Below are 18,484 nucleotides of genomic sequence, written 5' to 3' on the forward strand. Positions count from 1 at the left end.
AGAGTTGTGAGGGAGGGCGAGGGGGAACCTGTTGTATGTGGCAGGTGAAAAGCAGCAGCAGACAGCCCGTTTATTTCCTCCATCTCAGGTGCGTTGCTGCCACGCGGGTTAATTAGAAAACTTATCTCGTCGGGACCGAGTCTGTCACTAAACAGACAAGGTTTTCCTGCAGGAAGTTCTAATCTGGGCGTGCTCGCTCTGCCTGCAGCGGCGAGGGAGCGTCCCCGCAGGGAGCCCTGATAGATGGAGGGACGGGGTGACCAGAGCACAAAGGGCCTGCAGGAGCTATCTCCTCAACCTGGACCACAGTCCGCCTGCATCCCACCACGGGGAAGCGTCTCTACTGCTGATATGGACCAGTTTCAACATTGTTAACACGCTTTATCAGACAGATGAAGAAGTTTAAAGGTGCAGATTATATATAGTGAGTGGAAACAGTTAGGCTGTCTGGTTTCCTGCCACCCTGCTCTGTCCCCAGGGGAAACTCATCACAACATTACAGTGCAGGAGCAATCTGGGCTCTTCCTCCTGCCGAGAGCATTTTCATCATGTTCAATAAAGCAAACTAATGAAAATGTGGCATAAATCGTCACTAGAAAAACAGCTCCGCGAAGGCAAGTGTACTACTTCATAACTATGACTGCGAGTGCAAGCTGTGAGCTTCAGCTGTAAGACTAATCCACTCATGCTGGCATCTTCGGGCCCTAAAGCCTCCTCTATCTAAAGCTCTCTGATCTAATAGATTGTGGGATGCTAAAATCTCTCCATTACCTCCTGAGGATACATGTGGCTGGCAGACACTCTCAACAAAGTCTGTACACAACCAATCAGGGCTGCTGTACTCGATTCTGTTTTTCCTCTGTTATTGTGTCACACTGTCTCAGCATCAGTGGGTCTGATTCCAACTTTTCTTGGACATGTTTTGTTGTTCCCATCTTTATTCTAGAGCGTGCTCTTTCAGTACAAGAGCACGACTTATTGATTTCATGTTCAGATTTGATAATGCCTTCCTATAGAACTCTGCCCTTGCACTACATTTCAAAATGTCCAATATTTGCTGATTCCAGCTTTTCAGATGTTCTTATTTTTCCTTACAGATATTAAATGAAGAGTCTTTTGGTTTTCTAACAGTTGGTTGGACAAAAAAAGCCATTTGGGCTCAGGGTAAACCATTAATCGTAATTCCTGATTTATTGTTTCATTATCCTTTTATTATCACATTTCATTATGCACGAAATTATTCATCGCTTTTGTTTGGAGATACTTGTGCATATTTTGACTGTTTGGTTACAACCATAGACTGTATAAATAATGGACGCAGCCTCCGCGACGTCACCTTTCAGTTTCTCGACTGCGTAAATGAAGCCGAAATATGGCCGTCGCCATGTTGGTTTCCTGGAGCCAGAAGTGACCATATTTGGTCGAGAGGGTGGAGCTGGAGAGGAGCGAGGGGTTGGCAAACGCCAAGTTATCAAAGCTAAACAGTCTGTGTCTGATCCATTCGCTGGTGAATGAGCTGGTTTAACTTCATGTTTCCCTCAGAGGAGGTCCTGTTTGTGGTGGTGACTGACTGCAGGTGTTTATTTATCCGACTAGAGAAGACTCGCTCGCCCGGTGAGAGAGCGGACTGTGTGTCTGTGTTGACGTCTAACAGACAGCCAGCAGGACCCACCTGTCAATCAAGTGACCCGGCTCCTATAATTTAAGGCTTAATATAATTAAAACGGGTGTGTTATGAATAAATTCACCCCTCGTACAGTTATCTTGAACAGTAAAATTAGCTGTCTATAGCGAAAGCGTTTTTTGTACCAGGCTGTAAACATGTTTATTTCTGCTGTGAAAAAGGACATTTTCCCATCTGCTGTAATGTTATTTCTTGTTTTCTGGAGCCTCAAGTGGACACTCGAGGAACTGCAGTTTTCTACACTTCTGCATCGGCTTCATTTTTCGACATTGGCGGTTGCTGCTTGGTTACACTATGTGAATAGCAGAGAACAGCACCTAAAAATCACTGTAGCACCTGTGAGTCAGGTGAAAAATAATTAATTATGGTTTTAGAGCCGTTATGAATTTATTTGTTCTGTTTATCATCACTGAACTGGACCGTGCAGTAACATTAATCCCTTTTATAATATCTGCCACCTGGTGAGCATCGTGGCGTTCCATAGAGGCTGCTGGAAAGTGTCCTGTTTTCTTGTCAAGTTGCCAGGAGTGCTAAACTTCCAGGAGCACGAGGAACAAAAGCACCGACTGTGTACTGGAAGAGGGATGAGAGTCCCAGTTGGGGACATCAATAATTTCTGCAAATGCAGGCAGGCAGGATGACAAATAGGAGATGAAAACGTGGCAGATAGATGACACAAAAGCATGCGGTGCTGTGACTGATGTTGCTACTTAAACCGTGCGTGTTCATAATTAGGTGATTTATGGTGGTCATTGCAGATTCACTGCCAGTTTTGCTTCTAGTCCCTGTCCATTCTGCTGCCTCGCCACCACATTAATATCATTCGACCATTTGTCTACACGCCTCATGCTCTTCAACGAGCACACTTTTTAAAGGCTTTTTATGGATTTAGATGGTACTTATATTCATAAATCCCTAAAGGAGAGACTGCACTGTCCCAGGCACCCGGTGGATCTCTTATCAGTTTTCTTGAATAATTTTAGGGAAGGGTCAGAGTTAGCTGCTTCCTCTGATCTTTAATGACAAGACACAAGTGATAAGAAAATACTGACTGAGAATATTATAGACAGGAAAAGTGCAGGACAGGTGTGTGTGCATTGTAGAGCCCCCACATGGCTCTGGTGTGTTATTCTTACCATTGTTCTTCACATAGCACGCATTTTTTACTTAAAAAAATGTACTCAAAGATCAACTTACTAGCTGTTTCTTGGCTCTCAAAACTCTCGCTTGGTCTTCATCAGAGGATTGAGTTTACTGAAGGTGGCTGCACACTGTCCAGACAAACGCCAACCAACACCAACTGTCAGGTCAGTGTGCGCCGACAGCTGGTTTTGGTTGGAGTTGGTTGGATGGAGTTGTTTGACCAATCGGGTTTGATGGAGTTGTGGAAAGTCTGACCAATGTGCGACTTTTTCCCAACAAACCGCAACATTCTGAGAGTGCGTTCCCTTGACAACTAGCCTGTACTCCCGTGCGGAACATCAGTACACACGACCCTCGTCCATGTAAAATAAAACAAAAACGTAAATAAGAAAAAGTCGGAAACAAAAGTCTGTCCTGTCGGCTGATGTCTGGGCAGTGAGGAGCTGCAGTTTGTTTCCGGAACATTCTACAGACTGCAACAGCAACTGCCAACTGCAGAATGTTGAGGTGAGCTGGGCGTTGTCTGGGCAGTGTGCAGTCACCTTCAGCTGTCATAGAGACATATATCATTGGGTAATTTGATGTCGACCTGGCAATTAAGTAAGACTGAGAGGAAGATGGCACAATATGTTCACAGTTTTTAAAAGCTAGGAGTTGATCTTTAAATAAGTCTTTTCAGACCATGTTCTACTCACTTCTTTTATAGATTATTTTGCCAACATTGGCTACAATTACTGCACAAAAGTTATCATAGATGCTAAGTGTTGTGTTTACCTTAGATTATGACTTACATATGTAATACCACCTTTGCAGAGTTCAGCATTAACCATGGCCACAAAAAGTTAATCTGTGGCCTCCAAATATTACACGTCGGTGCCCCCCTTCAGCCATCAAGTTTAACCCCATACTGCGAACATTTGCCAATACAGTTAACTTTCAATAAACATCCCGATTCTTTAGCGTTAGCATCAGCCAGCGCTTTACTTTCTTCTCAGAATTAGGGCTGTCACGGTAACTGCATGACCGCAATACCGCGGTTCGGTGACGCCAACCTTGGGGTCGACCCAGTGACCGCCATCACCGCTACTTTTAAAATATCATAGACCCAGCGATGTAGCTATACATGTCCTGCGTCTCTGACGCATTAAAGGCACACAGTAAACTCACTATCTATGTATCCCAGGGACGCACGTCATCTTTCCCATACAGAACGATACATTATGAAGAACAAACTTGTTTTAAAAATCACAGTAATCAGCAAAACAAACCTGACAGAGCACCAATGTTTCAACCCTCTGTGCATCTTATCAGCACAGACGAGCCCGCGTGTAGTCTCGCGACCTGCTAGTTTAGCCGCTACAACAACAACCAGCCCGTTACCATGGAGTTCATTTCAACCATTAAGGATACAAACTTAGTAGTGGTTAATAAACTCGCGTTTCTACCGCTCATGCTGTGTTCACTCATGTCGATAATGTGTTACTGTCTCAGGGACGTGCTGTAGCTAGATAAACAATACACACTCCGGCAGCGGGCTAAGGCGGCGGTTAGCAGCCAAACCGCAGGGGAGCGTTAGTGTTTCACCACAGTTAAGTTTAGATGTTACTGTGCCAGTGAGGTGTTAATAACAGTTCTTCTTTCGTGCCTAAGGCTGTGGTAAACCTGAATTAATTACAAAGAAGGGTGTTCTTATGTTATTTTGTCTCTTACTGGATGTACATCTCCAGCACCACTACTGATTAGGAAAACTGATTAGCATTGGAGCTAATTAGTAAAGGTTGATTCACATATCGCTCTATATTTATCCATAGGAATATTTTCTTTATAATGTATGTTGTTTCAATAGATTTAGACGTTTAAACGTTAAATGTACGTAACTTTAGATTTTAAAAGTTATGTTGGACTGATGCTGCTGTTTCACATGACGCTGTATGTTCCAACAAACAAGCTAAAAGGTATCAGTCTATTTCTGTAGACTTCAGTTCACATTCATTAAATAACCCATCAGCTGTACAGGCACATCTTGGCAATTGGTTGCCATAGGAACGAGAAGTGGGATACAGCTTTTACTTCCCGGCAGTCAGGTCTGGCTTCATGGTAAATGACAGCTCAATCAGTTAGTGCAAAATGAAAGGATTTTTGTAAACAGTAAGGTAATAACAGATCCGCTGCGGACATGGGGGTTGCTACATGCAATCAGGATATCTCTCCATCACAAATCCGTGCTACGCTAAAAAAAGGAAACCTGTGAACTTTTGTATACAATTAAGAGGACAGGAGAAGGAGGAGAGGGTGTGTGGAGATGGTGCCGGTACCTGGCCCAGGATGCCCCCCATCAGAGTCCACATGTTCTGGCCTTCACCTCTCAGCTCTCCGTTCACATTCAGCAGCTCCTCCAGAGACTCGCAGAGCTGCAGGAGGACAGAGGAGACAACGTGAGGCAAGGACAGTTCAGCTTCTGTACATGTTCGCACACACACATACACACATTCAGGTATCGTTAAGTAGTGGTCTAAGGTAACCCAATAGCCCTGCAAGATGAAGTCACATATAAATCTTTAAATTCCATCACCTCTGCAGTCAGTGTAACTTTTTAATGTTAACACTGTAGAATGGAGCCCTGTGCCACCAGTAAGCCATTTACAGGTCTTTACCACTACATATCAGTCAAAGCCAGACTTGTAATGACATTCCTCCGTTGGCAGTTTCTTCAAGGCCAAAGCCGTGTAAGAGCAACTCAAGGCGTGCAATTAGCAACACACACTCCATTAATAACGCTTAACACGCACGGCAGAAGACTGAACGCAACATTAACTCTTGTGACTTTTACTCTGCCGTTGTGTTCCCTTCCTCGCGCTGACAGATGGAGCGGCAGCCTCTTCGCAGAGGTCACATGGTTGAGGAGACATGAGAGGGAGGCACGAGCAGGATTCGGTTCTTATCACGTAGCATTGAGAGGCCATATCTAAGGCTGTGACACATTTTAACATTGTCTGAAAAAAACTGAGCAATTACGAACAGCTGTGTCTGAGTTTGCCTCCTCGGTTTCCTTACAGGCTTCAGTCTCAACAGACAGTAAGATAAGAATCTGTATTTCTGATTAAAGCTGTAGTTTGAGTGATTTCAAATAATACTGAAACTCTGTTGTCCTTTGTCTGCCGATGAGCTCTGCCCAGTGCCAATCTGCCATTTAAATTAAGACTTTGTAATATAACCCTTTTTAAATTTGAACACACACAAATTTAATATACAAGTAAGTACACACCAACATACACACACCTTGAGAACACTGAAGGAACCCTAAGCTAATGAAAGTGGGACCAACAAATGAGCGGACGGCGAGAGTGAGAGTGTATTTATTTTTTTAACGTGGTGGTGATTTCGATCAAGAAGAACATTGACTACAACAAGTTTTAACTGACATGAAGTTGCTCCTGCATTGCTCTGTGTACAATGATGCTAAATGACTGGCTCAGGGGTCTTCTGGACTGATGATTAGAAAGATTGATTTGCAAATAGGCAGCCCGTCTTGATTATTGATCGACACTGGCTGCTTTTGACGTCGTCTGTTGTTTGACCAATTATTTGTTAATTAAAGTCATAATCTTGAAGATTTTCATTTAAATAAATGTTAAGTTACTATCTACTGCCGAATGAGGTAACACAATGGTGACTGAGCCTATGGCCCACTGATGAAAGCCTTTGCATTTGCAGTATATAGTTTTATTATGGACTGGCTGTCTGTGGCGGCATTAGCCGAATAAACCACAAGCGGCGCCCAGTTAGGGACGCGGTTTCCATCAGCCAGCAGTGTTTGGTCTGCCAGAGACCAGGTCTCTGCAAGTGTTGTGAGTAAACACTAATCTACTATCTCTTTCCTCTCTTCCCATCCAATTCAAAATCCTACTCATCACCTACAAGGCCCTTCACAATCTTGCCCCCTCCTACCTCACTGACCTCCTTCTCCAATACACTCCCACCCGCAACCTAAGATCTACTGATGCCGGCCTCCTCACCCCTCTCACCCGAACCAAACACTGCGCCAAATACAACGAAACTGAGAACTTGGAGATTATAAATTTAATGCCCAATAATGTTACTATTTGAAATGTAAGTAGAGATTTGTTAGAGGTATCTCTCCTCGGTATGCATGCCAGGAAAATCATAAAGAATATTTGGCGACTAATTCTGTCATGTGTCTTTTTTATCTGTCAAAAAGATCGTCATCCACGATCGATTAACTTACTGGACACTCGCCCCTCGTGTTCTGTCTCCGTACCTGCAGCAGCGTCTCCCACATGCTCATCAGAAAAATACACACACACAGACGTTCGCTGGTCCCTCCTGTAAATGCTTTGATTGAGGTGCGACGTTTTCTGTTAATTACTGACCTTCTTATTCTGATTTAAAAGATTGTAAGTGCAGCTGTGTGTCGGTCTCATTAGTCGGGTTTGATCGTTTTGACACGTAACAACGAGCCTCCTGCACGCGCGGCTCACTTGCTGCTGTAGGAACGAGATCGTGGGTGAAAAAATACAAAACGGGAGTTGTGTTTTTTGTGTGAGTTCGTAAAACGTGCAGCTCATGATAAATGTAAACAGAGCAGACGGATAGGGACAGCAGGTGAAGGCGTGTGGGAAGAAATAACTGAAGAGAAGCAAGTTGAGCAGATTAAAGTACTTGTGGTGGAGACGAATGAAGCACAGTTATAAAGTAATAACGATATAGCTTTCTTTAAATAGGATGAAGTATTGTTTGCTGCAATACCCCCCGCCCCCACCCTTCCCCCGTCACTCCCTCGCCGTGAGTATTTCCTGGTGCGTTCACACCTTGGCCAACCCGGGCTTTCTCCTGACATGTTACTCGGCCGCTGGCAGGAGAAAGTCGGGGTAAAAAATGTGGCCGTTTGTGTTCACAGATGCAGCTCACCCAGGTAATGTCAGGAAATGTTCAGGAAGTCTGCTGTGAGGGCTGATGGTTGGAAAGATTGACTTTAAGGAGGCAGCTGTACTTGATTATTGAACGACGTTGGTTGCTGTCTCTGACTGACTGGTCCAGTTGCAGCAGTTGTTTTCCTTCAAGGTGTTAATTCTTTGTGCATGTGATCTGTTGTTTGAGTATCATTTATAACCAATAATCGTACTTATTATAACTCCAGCAGAGATTTGTTAGAGCGCTCCACTTTAACCAGAGACGACTCGTTATTCTGCGGCTGCTTCTCACCTTGTTGTACTCCACGTGCAGTTTTTCTTGCTCCCCCTCCAGCTTGTCTTTTAGGTTCTTCTGCTCAGAGATGTTGTCCTGGATCTGGATCATTCGCATGTTCCGCTCTGAATATCAATGGGACAAAAATCAATGGCACGATCACAATCTTTATACAGGAAAACGCACATGAGAGAGTGTACTGATGGCAGATAGGCCCTCCGCTGCAGGCTAATGAAGAGTGCTCTCAAGGTTACTGACATGGCGTCTCAGACATCTGGTATCAAAAGCATTGATTTGGGGAAAAGTGCCTTCAGACATTCACACAATATCTTAAACATGATGTGCGATAGTTAATGATACACACTGTGGAGATGAATGCTAAAAACCTTTTAGCTTTGTTCCAATTTAAATCATGATACGAGACTTAAATCCTGCATTTCGGATCAGAAAAACAGAGATTAGAAGCACTTTACTATAAAATCATATTGATTATTTAATTGTAGATCTATAAATATAAGGAAATGGAGCAGAAGACAACAAGAGCAGCACAGACACACACATCAGGCTCTGTTATTTTCCCCAGGCAGCTCTAAAAGAGAATAGATTCGGACTTTTGCTAGCTGCTCTGCGGATTTCTGTATGTAGTGCGTCTACATTAAACAGATACTTCATGTGTATTAGTACACCACAAGTGCATGAGAATAGCATTGTTACCTGTGCTTCATTCTTTCAGAAAGCTTTGCTTTTGTTGTGAAAGAATAGAAATGGTCGGGGGTTCGGTTAATGTGAAGCTAATGCAGGGTCACACCGAGAACGTCTGCAAGCTGAGGTGGTAAGCTGCTAATTCTGTAAGGTTCAATAAAACTGGTCTTATGTCTGATTAAAATAGAATAACTTTCTGAGATGTTCGTGGACAGGCTGTTAATTTGAGGAAACCTTTGGGTGCGTCAACTACAAAATGATATTGGAAACCCTGTTATTTTATTATTATTATTATACTTATTATTATTGTTTTGTTAGACCCATGTATAGCCACTGGAAGTACAGGATACCAATTAGAAAAACTTAGACAGTTCTAAAAACTTCTGGAGTGCTGAGAAATATTTTGTTCATGCTTTCATATAAAATGGGATTTAAAATAAAATCAATTTTGACCTTTTAGCGTCGGTTGTACAGATTTCAAGGAGTATAAAGCATTTGAATATACTCCAGGAAATGACATCACGATAAGCAAAAATACTGGCGGATCATTTCTATCGGAGAATTCGAAGAGTTAATGCAACATTTCATGTAAAGATAAAGTATAATGTGCTTTTACAATCAGAGTCAGAATCAGCTTCATTGGCCAGGTATGTACACATACAACTCTGCTTTAACTTCGCTGTCTACGTACGAGCATTAAACATGAAATATTTAACTAAAAACTACAAGCCTACCTTAGACATTAGATATTAAACTAATATGTACAAGCCTACATTAAACATTAAAATAGCATGTACAAGCTAAGAGACAATAGTGCAATAATGAGGAGTGCAAAGGATGCTGAAATAATGTAAAAAATATATATATATAATTATGTTACAGATGACATGAGAAAAACGTTTCTGGTAACAATGAAAGAGAACAAAGCAGAACTTCTGTTTTAATTCCACACTTAATTTCTCCTTGATAAAATCTGGTGCTGATATTACCTACAAACGTGAGAGGCAACATTTTGAATAGAGAGTGTGTTGTGTTATGCTTGAGCAGCTAGCCTAATGCCTAATTAGCCTATAGCCTATAGCCTTATCTTTTTTTTAATTTAAATCATTTCTACAAACTTCCTGGAAGGCCCAGGATCACCCCCTGGAGGGCCTAAAGCTAACCCTAACCTATCCGCCTAACCCCAACCCAAACAACTAACACCCTAACCCACCGTTCTTCAGACTCGACCGATGCCGACTCAAGTGACATCACTCAAGGTCATTTGTCACTTGAAACAGCTCTCTCTGGAGGGTTTTACTGAACCTTTCTTAAATATGCAGAAGAAGCACATGTGGATGTGAAAAATAGTGTTCCCCTTCAACAACAATTATTAATCTGTGTTTTCATTTTGCTGCTATGAATGAAAAATTGTTCAAAGTTACACGTCAGCCATCCTTTTACCTTGTTAATTTATATTTATGCACATGGATTTCCACACCAATTACCTTTTATCTTCATGAGACCCCTGCAGGGCTCGGGAAGCTCCTACAATAGTGGATTCTTTATGCACATGGAAAGCATCAATTTGACTAACTGCAGGCAAGCAGCTAGCTTTTGTCTTTTTCTCTACCCGCTGTGTTACAAGGATTGTGTCACTAGTATCAGGTTAAATAAAGTTTTTTGTCTAAACTCAGTTTTACTTTCAAGGGTTCGAGCATGTATTTCTCGAGTCAGAGAGAAGAGAGGCACAGTTCCCTCACCCAGGTAGTAGTTGACGAAGTCCGCCGTGAGAGCGGGCTGCTTGTGTTTCCTGCGTCCGTCCATGCTGGCGTTGGCATCAGACGTGTCCACCGGGAAAATGTCAGTGCTGATGCCCATCAGCTCCGCCTTCCTCATCAGCTTCCTGATGGCTGAGGCACTGGAGGTCAGAGGTCGCGGCAGCTTCTCCCGGGGCACCCAGGCCTGAGGCCGAGTGTTCCTGGACAGCTCTGCTTTGGCTCTGTACTGCTGCAGGCGGGTGGTGATTCGTGCCTTCAGGTGGGACGCACACACATGTTCACATGACATACTCCCACATTCTGATCATGATAAACCATCAGTGCTGGCCAATGACTATGATATCATTTGCTTGCCCAGTATATAAAACAACAAGCTTTTCTAAGGAATCATGTGTTTGTTAATACGCCACTGACAAATGTAGAAACATTTCAACATATTATCCCAAAACCATCTGGTATTTTCTTTTAACTGGGCCCTATATTTACATTTCTTTCAGTCCGGCAGCCATGAAACAGGCTGTAGTGGCTGCAGCGTCATCCTTGATCCACTAAAAGTTCGTGTTGTTTCCACTGACGGGCTCAGATTGTTATTCTAAGTGTGTGACAACATGACAGAGAGGATCCCTACAGACATAGACCTTTTTGTTACAGAGGAAGAACCTTTTGAAAACCAGAAACAGACGTTACATCACTCTCTTCAAAGACACCAGACTACATTGAAAAAAAACAGCAATTTTATCTTGCAGAACACATGATTTTCCTTTCTGCCACTGCCTCAATTGGTTAGTGTGTTTGTGTTATTGTGTGATATACAAGAATCGTGTTTTGTCTGAACTAAATATTTAAAGCATCAAAGTCACACAATAACAGTAAAATAGTCGAGGCAGCAGGCATGCAGTGCGTTCTTCTGAAGGGTAAAATGACAGTTTTTACAATGGGGTCTGGTGGATTTGAAGTTAGCGATGTAAGAGCCTTTTGACTGTATAACTCTGTAGGGATCCTTTCTGTAATGTTGTCAGGCACTTAGAATAACAATTTGAGTCTGTCAGTGGCAAAAACAGGAACTGTTAACGCTGTATTTGGATTTCTCGCATGCAAGAGCCCTTTAATATCTATTGTCCTGAAATGATGTTTTCTGTTTCAATATAACAAAAACCTGCTCTGGGTTTCATACTTCATTACATTAAATCATTTCTGTGCTGTGACATAATCAGTTAGGACAGGGTACTACTAAAGACTAATGAAATAAAATATGATGAAGATGTCTGATTTATAATTATAAAAACACACATTAACAAGTTTAACACTGCGGCCGATGTGAATGAAAGAACCTCACCTGAGCTTCAGGAGTCAGCTGCTTCTCTCTCTCCTGCAGAGAGACCTTACAGTAGGACTGCAGAGCCAGATAATTCTTCCTTTTCCATTTCCTGTCGAAGCGGTCTGCATGCTGCTTGCAGTATGCAAAAAATGGATCAGCAATATCCTGAGGACACAGAAACACAAGCATGGAATACCAGTTGTAATAATAAGTAAAGACATTACAACTTTTACAAGTTTTACAACCCAGTCTCCTCCATCCCTCTCTCTGTCTGCGGCTCTGATAGAATCAGCTGCAAAAGAAGGGCTTAAATGATTCTATCAGCATTCTGACGTTTTGATAAAAACTCTTTATTGTGATTTACTGGATTAACTGCTTTGCTGTGAGTCGGCACCTTTCTGGATGATTTCTCTTTGCCAAAGTAGAGGATGGTGCAAACATGAACTTCCCCGCAGGGTGGACAGTCATTATTAATGGACAGCATTATTGCTGACTTGTTTGTAGCTAAGTCAACACAACCCATGAGTATCTACACTATGCAGCCTTAAGAAAAAAAATGTGTCTCTGCAGTTAAAGAATAATTTTATTTATTTGGTTGCACAAAGAAAAAAAATTTCTTGATTTGAGATGTAAATCTAACAATGACTGACCTTTGGATTCGTTGTGACTGACATGTTGCTATAAAAGTTTCAAACTTGGTTTGATCAGTAGTACTCAGTACTACAGTACTAACTCTTTGAATATTGCTCCTTATTGGTTTGTCATTAAAACACCAGACATTGGACTTTTTTTACACCAAGTCATAATTTGTCATTGTTCTTTAAAAATCCAGGTTTGTCTCCTCACCTCCTCTGCTGCAGCCTCAGACAGCAGTCCCTCCCTCTGTGCACAGGTCACATGGAAATAGGAGCGACACATTCCTGCATCACAGCTGATGCACACGCCGGTCCTGGCAAAGCGGGCGTCCTCACAGAAACTGCACTCCTGAACACAACAGAAAACAACCGGGAGAATGTCCTTAAACTCTACAACACTACAGTTGTTCCTCTTTAACGGAGTTTCTTCAACAACTTTCAGCTCTTATGCTTCTACTGACGTACAGAATCTACTACTGTAGATGCATATAAGTACACATTTCAACTGCGACACTTACAATGCAAACATAACTCTTACTCATGAACTGATACTCAAGTACTACCATCACCTCTTAAAATGACTGCTTTCACCATTTACATTTGAACTGACATTGTAAGGGGCCACCGGCATTTGGTTTGTGTATTCATGTTCCGGGGTTTGAGTGGCACGCCCCAGAACTTGTATAAAAGGTCGGGTGTGTCGTCACACGCCAACTTTTCAATTGAAACCAGGAGCTCATTGTGTGTGTGTGTGTGTGTGTGTGTGTGTGTGTGTGTGTGTTCAGGAAGTTCAGAAGGTGTGTAGCGTTAAATAATTTTGTTATGGTTATCTGATTGTATTTTGTGTATTTGATCATGAGCAGTGAGTAAATGAAGGCATACCTGTCGCCAGTCCAAAATTTGCACCCTCGGCAGGCGAAGCGAGGTAATTGTTTTCTACGTTTTATTTGACTGTTAATATCTCGTTGTATAGTGATTTAAAAGGATAATGCAACATTGTAATTTACTGACGCTGTTTGTTTGATCACATTTTAGCTTTGTTATGATGAATGAAATTGTTTGTATGGTTATAAGTGTGTGTGTGAACTGACATTGTGTGTTTTAGTTTCACGGTGTATCACAAATAAAGACAAGATTGAGCACCAGTCGAACTCCACCGCTGTGTCATTGATGCCGAGGGCAGCCACAGACATTTTATCTGCTTTCATCTCACAGACAGTCTGAAATCATCTCACTCTTCAAACAAGAAATCCTCCTATCACAGTAACCCAAACAATTCAACTGACACTTCAAACGAGAGGTCTTCATGGGTCCACCGGAACCCTAGGACCCGGGACCCGAACCAGGACCCGGAAGTTTTATGTGGGCAACCGCTTCCAGGTCAAAACTCGCTCTATACCCCGGGTTCCGGGTCTTTTCAACATTATTTGTAATACCCAGGTGTAGTTAGTGGATTAGCATTGCTGTTTATCAACACGACATGGATAACAGGAAACCTGGATGTGCTTTATGAACTGTCTTGGTGGAGGATGGATTATCTGCACGGCCAGGCACAGGGGAGAAGGCTACATTACATTAGGTAGGACAAAAAGGTTTGTTTTGACAGCTGACTAACGGTAACTTGTTAACAGCAATCAGCAGTGAAGTCAGTGCTGATCCGGTCTGTTTTGTCAGGGTCCGTGCTTTCAAATAATAGACAGATCCCGTTTGGTTCCGGATCGTACATTTCCGGGTCTCTTTGGGTTTGGGTACGATATTTTGGACCTGTGAAGACCTCTACTTCAAACCAAGTGCCTTAATTTTAACTCAAGAATAAACATTTTAAAACATTTTTTTTAAAGTTTCAATTGTTTTAAGTGTTTTTAGTTGAAGTGAACTTAAAAATGAAAAATAGTACTTTCTTCTTTTAGGTGACAACAAGTCGGCAAGAATGATGATGAAACATAACCAGGGATACAGACTAATGTAAACAACAAGCCAAATGTAAACTTGTAAAAACAACAAAGAAATTACAATTAAACACAAATTAACACCATAAAGTTTGACTGTGAATTTCAACAAATATTCTCTCTTAGTCTATAAGCTCACAGTGATGCTCCTCTGCGATGACCCTGCCTCACTCTCACTCTCTCCCTGACTGTATTGCGCCTGAGTAGGTCACGTGACGTCTGCGATTAAATATACATAGAAACATATTTGTTTAAAATTTTCAACAGCATATAATAAGGTACCTGTACAGATGAAAGAAACATCTTTGAAATGTATTAATGTAATCCATTGTCATCATGTTAAGTCAAAGTGTGAGGGCCAGGTCAGCGGTAGCAGCAGCAGAGGCTCATCAATAGTGCAGGAAAGAATGTTGGATTTATTTTAACCCCTAAAACCTCAAAATCAAACAAAACAGTAGCAGAACACAATCATGCAGTGTCTATTTGCTGTAGTGTGTCTGCAACACCTGCTAAAGCCAACGCATCAGCTTAAGATAAGGCTCGCGTGACATCCTGATATCAGACCGAACTGTCAACTCGTTAAACTCTGTTGGCATCATCAGTCAGTTCACTGGAGTTGGTTGATTTGATGGTCGAGACCAGGCAACTAGCACAAAGTAATAGGGATCTTTGTTAAAGTGACAATCTCGAAGATCACAGTTTCGTTCTTTTTGGCGGCACCTATGGTGATAAACGGTAATTGTGGGAGCACACTTCCCAGATATCCAGACTCATGCGTGACGTCCATGGTTTGCTCCGGTTGTAACTCTTGATTTTCCTGTTTGTTTCTTTTTCTTTGCGGAAAAGCAGCCGCTTAGCTCCGCCTACCCTCTCTGGCAGACCAACCACTGCTGGCTGAGGGAAAACGCGTCACTAACTGGGCGCCGCTTGTGATTTTTCCCACGAATGTCGCCACAGACACCCAGTCTGTAATAATACTATATACTGCAAATGCAAAGGCTTCCATCAGTGGGCCACAGGCTCAGTAACCATTGTGTTACCTTATTCAGAGATAGATAGAGACTAAACAGACAAAATCTTCAAGATTATCACGTCAAACATAATTGGAGGCTTGCAGTATGAGGATAAAACATGTCAAATGAAATAGGTAATGTTGAATGCTGGTAATCGATATTTGTACACATTCAGGAAACATTATTATTAAAAAAAATTGGCTCTGACAGGATGTTAAATATGTCAGTTTACCTACAATCAACATGAAACAATCCAACAAGCACCGGGATGTTCTTACCTTGGCTCCGTATTTTGAATAATTCATCTCTGTGAGCGTCACTGGTCGGAGTTTGTCAATGTCTCCAAACGCTACACCGGGAACGTAAAGTGCACACACCACATGCACCCATCTGAAAACACAGAGAAGGAAAGTCTAACAGGTCTGCTGGAGAGAAACACAACAAACCACAGAAAGTCATGACCTTAAATGAGTTGTAAAAAGGTGACTTTTAAACGTATTGATTTCTGGACGCAGCATCAGACTGATGAAAATCTCTGCCTGTGGTTATTTTTGCATTAAGTGTGGTGTATAACTGCAGACAATGAGACAGTAAATATCATCAAGTTGCTGCAGTGAGTCAGTCAGACACTTCAAAAAGAAATGGATTCATAGATTTATGTAGCCCCAGACTCCAGCTACAGTCTGCTGTGACACAATTTCAAATGCGGACTTTAGGGAAGAGAATCCGAAGTCCAATATAAAGATATCCATCTCTAGCAAGCAACAGCTTCACAGTTTAATTTGCTGTGTTTTTCATGCTCTAGTGAAGTAGTAAATTCGGGTGCAGCCTGGCTGAGGAGCACTATCAGCGATAACGTGGCTGAAGTCTCCACGCTTCACAAAACACACTCTTTTCTCTCACTCCTTTTCTTCCTCTATCTCTTCTCCTCCCTCACTCCTCTGCCTCTTCTCTCCCTCTCCTCCTTAATCCAACTTCCCTTCTTTCCACTGCTGAATATATGAACAATTTCAGGTTCTTCATATGTTGCCTTCAGCATTTTAACCAGCTGAGGTCATTAACTAAAGCGCCATTTGTTTCTGAACACGTTCCACTCGCTGCCTCTGGTAAATGGCAGCTGACCGACGGGTCAATGTGCGAGTGTGTCCCACCTCCCGGCGTCCGTCTCTTTGAAGATGCCGTCCTGGTTGGGGCACAGCTCACAGCTGGGAGTCACCCCGTTCTTACAGGCGTCACAGAACCAAGGCTCCGTCGAATTCTCCGAGGCAGAGCTCATGATGGAGTCGCTCTCACCATCTACTCCGTAACAGCCTGGAAGACAGAGAAAGGAAGGCCGATAAAGCCATAAAGTAAAGCAAGAACTGAAGTTTTCCACATCACTGCCTCAATTTTTGTGGTTCTCAAAAACTTTTTATCCACATCAGTTATATGGTCTTTAAATCATGTGTGATGCTTGACTTGCTCTGTCTGTTCAGTGTCATTAGATAGCCTTTGTTGCTATTTAGATGTATTTCTTTGTTATGCAAAATTAATTTTGTTATTTGCAGTCATAGTTCTGTTCAACCCTTTTCTTGAGGGATGCACTTTTTGTTTTAATTGTGTGATTTGACATGTCAGTGCGTTCGATTTACTGAATTCATATGTAAAATGTCTTTTAGTTTTTAAAAAGCCTAATATACTAAGATGCACGTAAATAACAAGTGCAATCACAGTAGATTTTATTTTCATTTAATTTTTGTTTCAACTACTTGACTATGCGTGTGACACATCCTGTGTATCCAAAAGTTGTTTGTTTATGAAGTATTTTGGTGCCTTACTCACACACGAAAAAATAGATGAACATTTGAAGAGCCAGGACTGTTGTTTGCTGTTATAGTTAAACCAGAGCTACTAAAACATTAGTTTTTCATCACTCTTACATTTTTTATTTTCCTAGGTGCACAAACTGCAGATTATATAAAGATTATTTTAAATAAAAAAATATGAACTTATCAGTTATCTGTATCGGCCATGAGAAGCAGTTAATTATCGGTTATCAGTTTAAATGTTACATATCGTGCATCTCTAATAAGAAGGTTAAATTTACCAGAATTAAGAAAAAGAAAAAAGTGCATCTGAAAGAAATTATGGCCAAAATATAAAACCCATTCAATTTTGTTTATCACAACTTAGATGTAGCAAGTATTTGTCACACAGAAACTAGAACTATTCATCTACAGGTTTTTATCTTTCTGGAAGTGTTAAAGTAAAGAAACTAGAGCCTGCTGCCTGACCGATACATTGTTGGGCCAATATTTTAGGCAGGTTCGGGCCAATCACAGACTTATAAGTACTGGTGCTTACGTTTCATTTCACATATAATGCATTCTCATATTAGGGCAAATTCAGTGCACAATAAACACAGAAAAAGGTCTTTTTACATTCCAGCTCACAAACAGCCTCTATCAGCGGCCATATTGTTTAACACTTAATACATCATGTTTAAAATTTTTGTTAGATGCCTTAAAAAATCCAATGTGAGTGGGCTGGGGAAGAAACATTCACTGTTTTGAGGGATGTCATTCTTCAATTTGACTGAAAATTCAGTGTATAAGACGCACTTTTAATACATTTTCCATCCAAATGGTGGCCACTATACTCCAGTGCGACCAATATACTACTATAAAATGCAGAGAGGTACTTTATTATGTTGCAGTATTTCACCCAGACGATGGTAAAGCTTCGTCACGGACATGCACCGTTATGATCGCCGGTGCAGCCACCGCCCTGACAACAATCGTTACTGTAAGCTCAGCTCAACTTTTGCACCGACAGCTAGCAGGTTCTTAAACTCGACACGGCCAAAACTGGTGGTAGGCTAGAATAAGGTTGAAATAACTTGTATACATTTTTTTATTAATAAAAATAGAAAATATTTCTTCCCTCTGGGATAGCCCCAAAAACAGACTGCGTCTTATATTCCATATCTTACGGTAATTCATCAACCATTAAAGCTGAGGGGGAACAGGTGACTACACGGCCTCTGTCATAGCACCGATTTGAAGTTCACTGCTCATAGAAATTCCCCGACACAAT

The 18,484-nt window shown here is 41.7% G+C and overlaps 1 protein-coding gene across 4 annotated transcripts in view; it reads right to left on the reverse strand.

Annotated features, from left to right (window-relative positions):
* The window catches only part of phf14 (PHD finger protein 14), a 94,960-nt gene that overhangs the window by 58,347 nt on the left and 18,129 nt on the right, over positions 1-18,484 (reverse strand). For all 4 annotated transcript variants that reach the window (XM_069681364.1, XM_069681363.1, XM_069681362.1 and 1 more), the window contains exons 5-11: positions 16,561-16,720; positions 15,688-15,799; positions 12,659-12,796; positions 11,831-11,977; positions 10,477-10,747; positions 8,051-8,157; positions 5,143-5,238 (exon numbers count right to left, since the gene is read on the reverse strand). In XM_069681364.1, the coding sequence (XP_069537465.1) occupies positions 5,143-5,238; positions 8,051-8,157; positions 10,477-10,747; positions 11,831-11,977; positions 12,659-12,796; positions 15,688-15,799; positions 16,561-16,720 (1,031 nt within the window). The remainder of the gene's footprint in view (positions 1-5,142; positions 5,239-8,050; positions 8,158-10,476; positions 10,748-11,830; positions 11,978-12,658; positions 12,797-15,687; positions 15,800-16,560; positions 16,721-18,484) is intronic.

The sequence above is a fragment of the Semicossyphus pulcher genome, unplaced genomic scaffold (genome assembly GCF_022749685.1).
Source record: "Semicossyphus pulcher isolate SPU_LCO1_2020_fin unplaced genomic scaffold, fSemPul1.0.p SCAF_5, whole genome shotgun sequence".
NCBI lineage: Eukaryota > Metazoa > Chordata > Actinopteri > Labriformes > Labridae > Semicossyphus > Semicossyphus pulcher.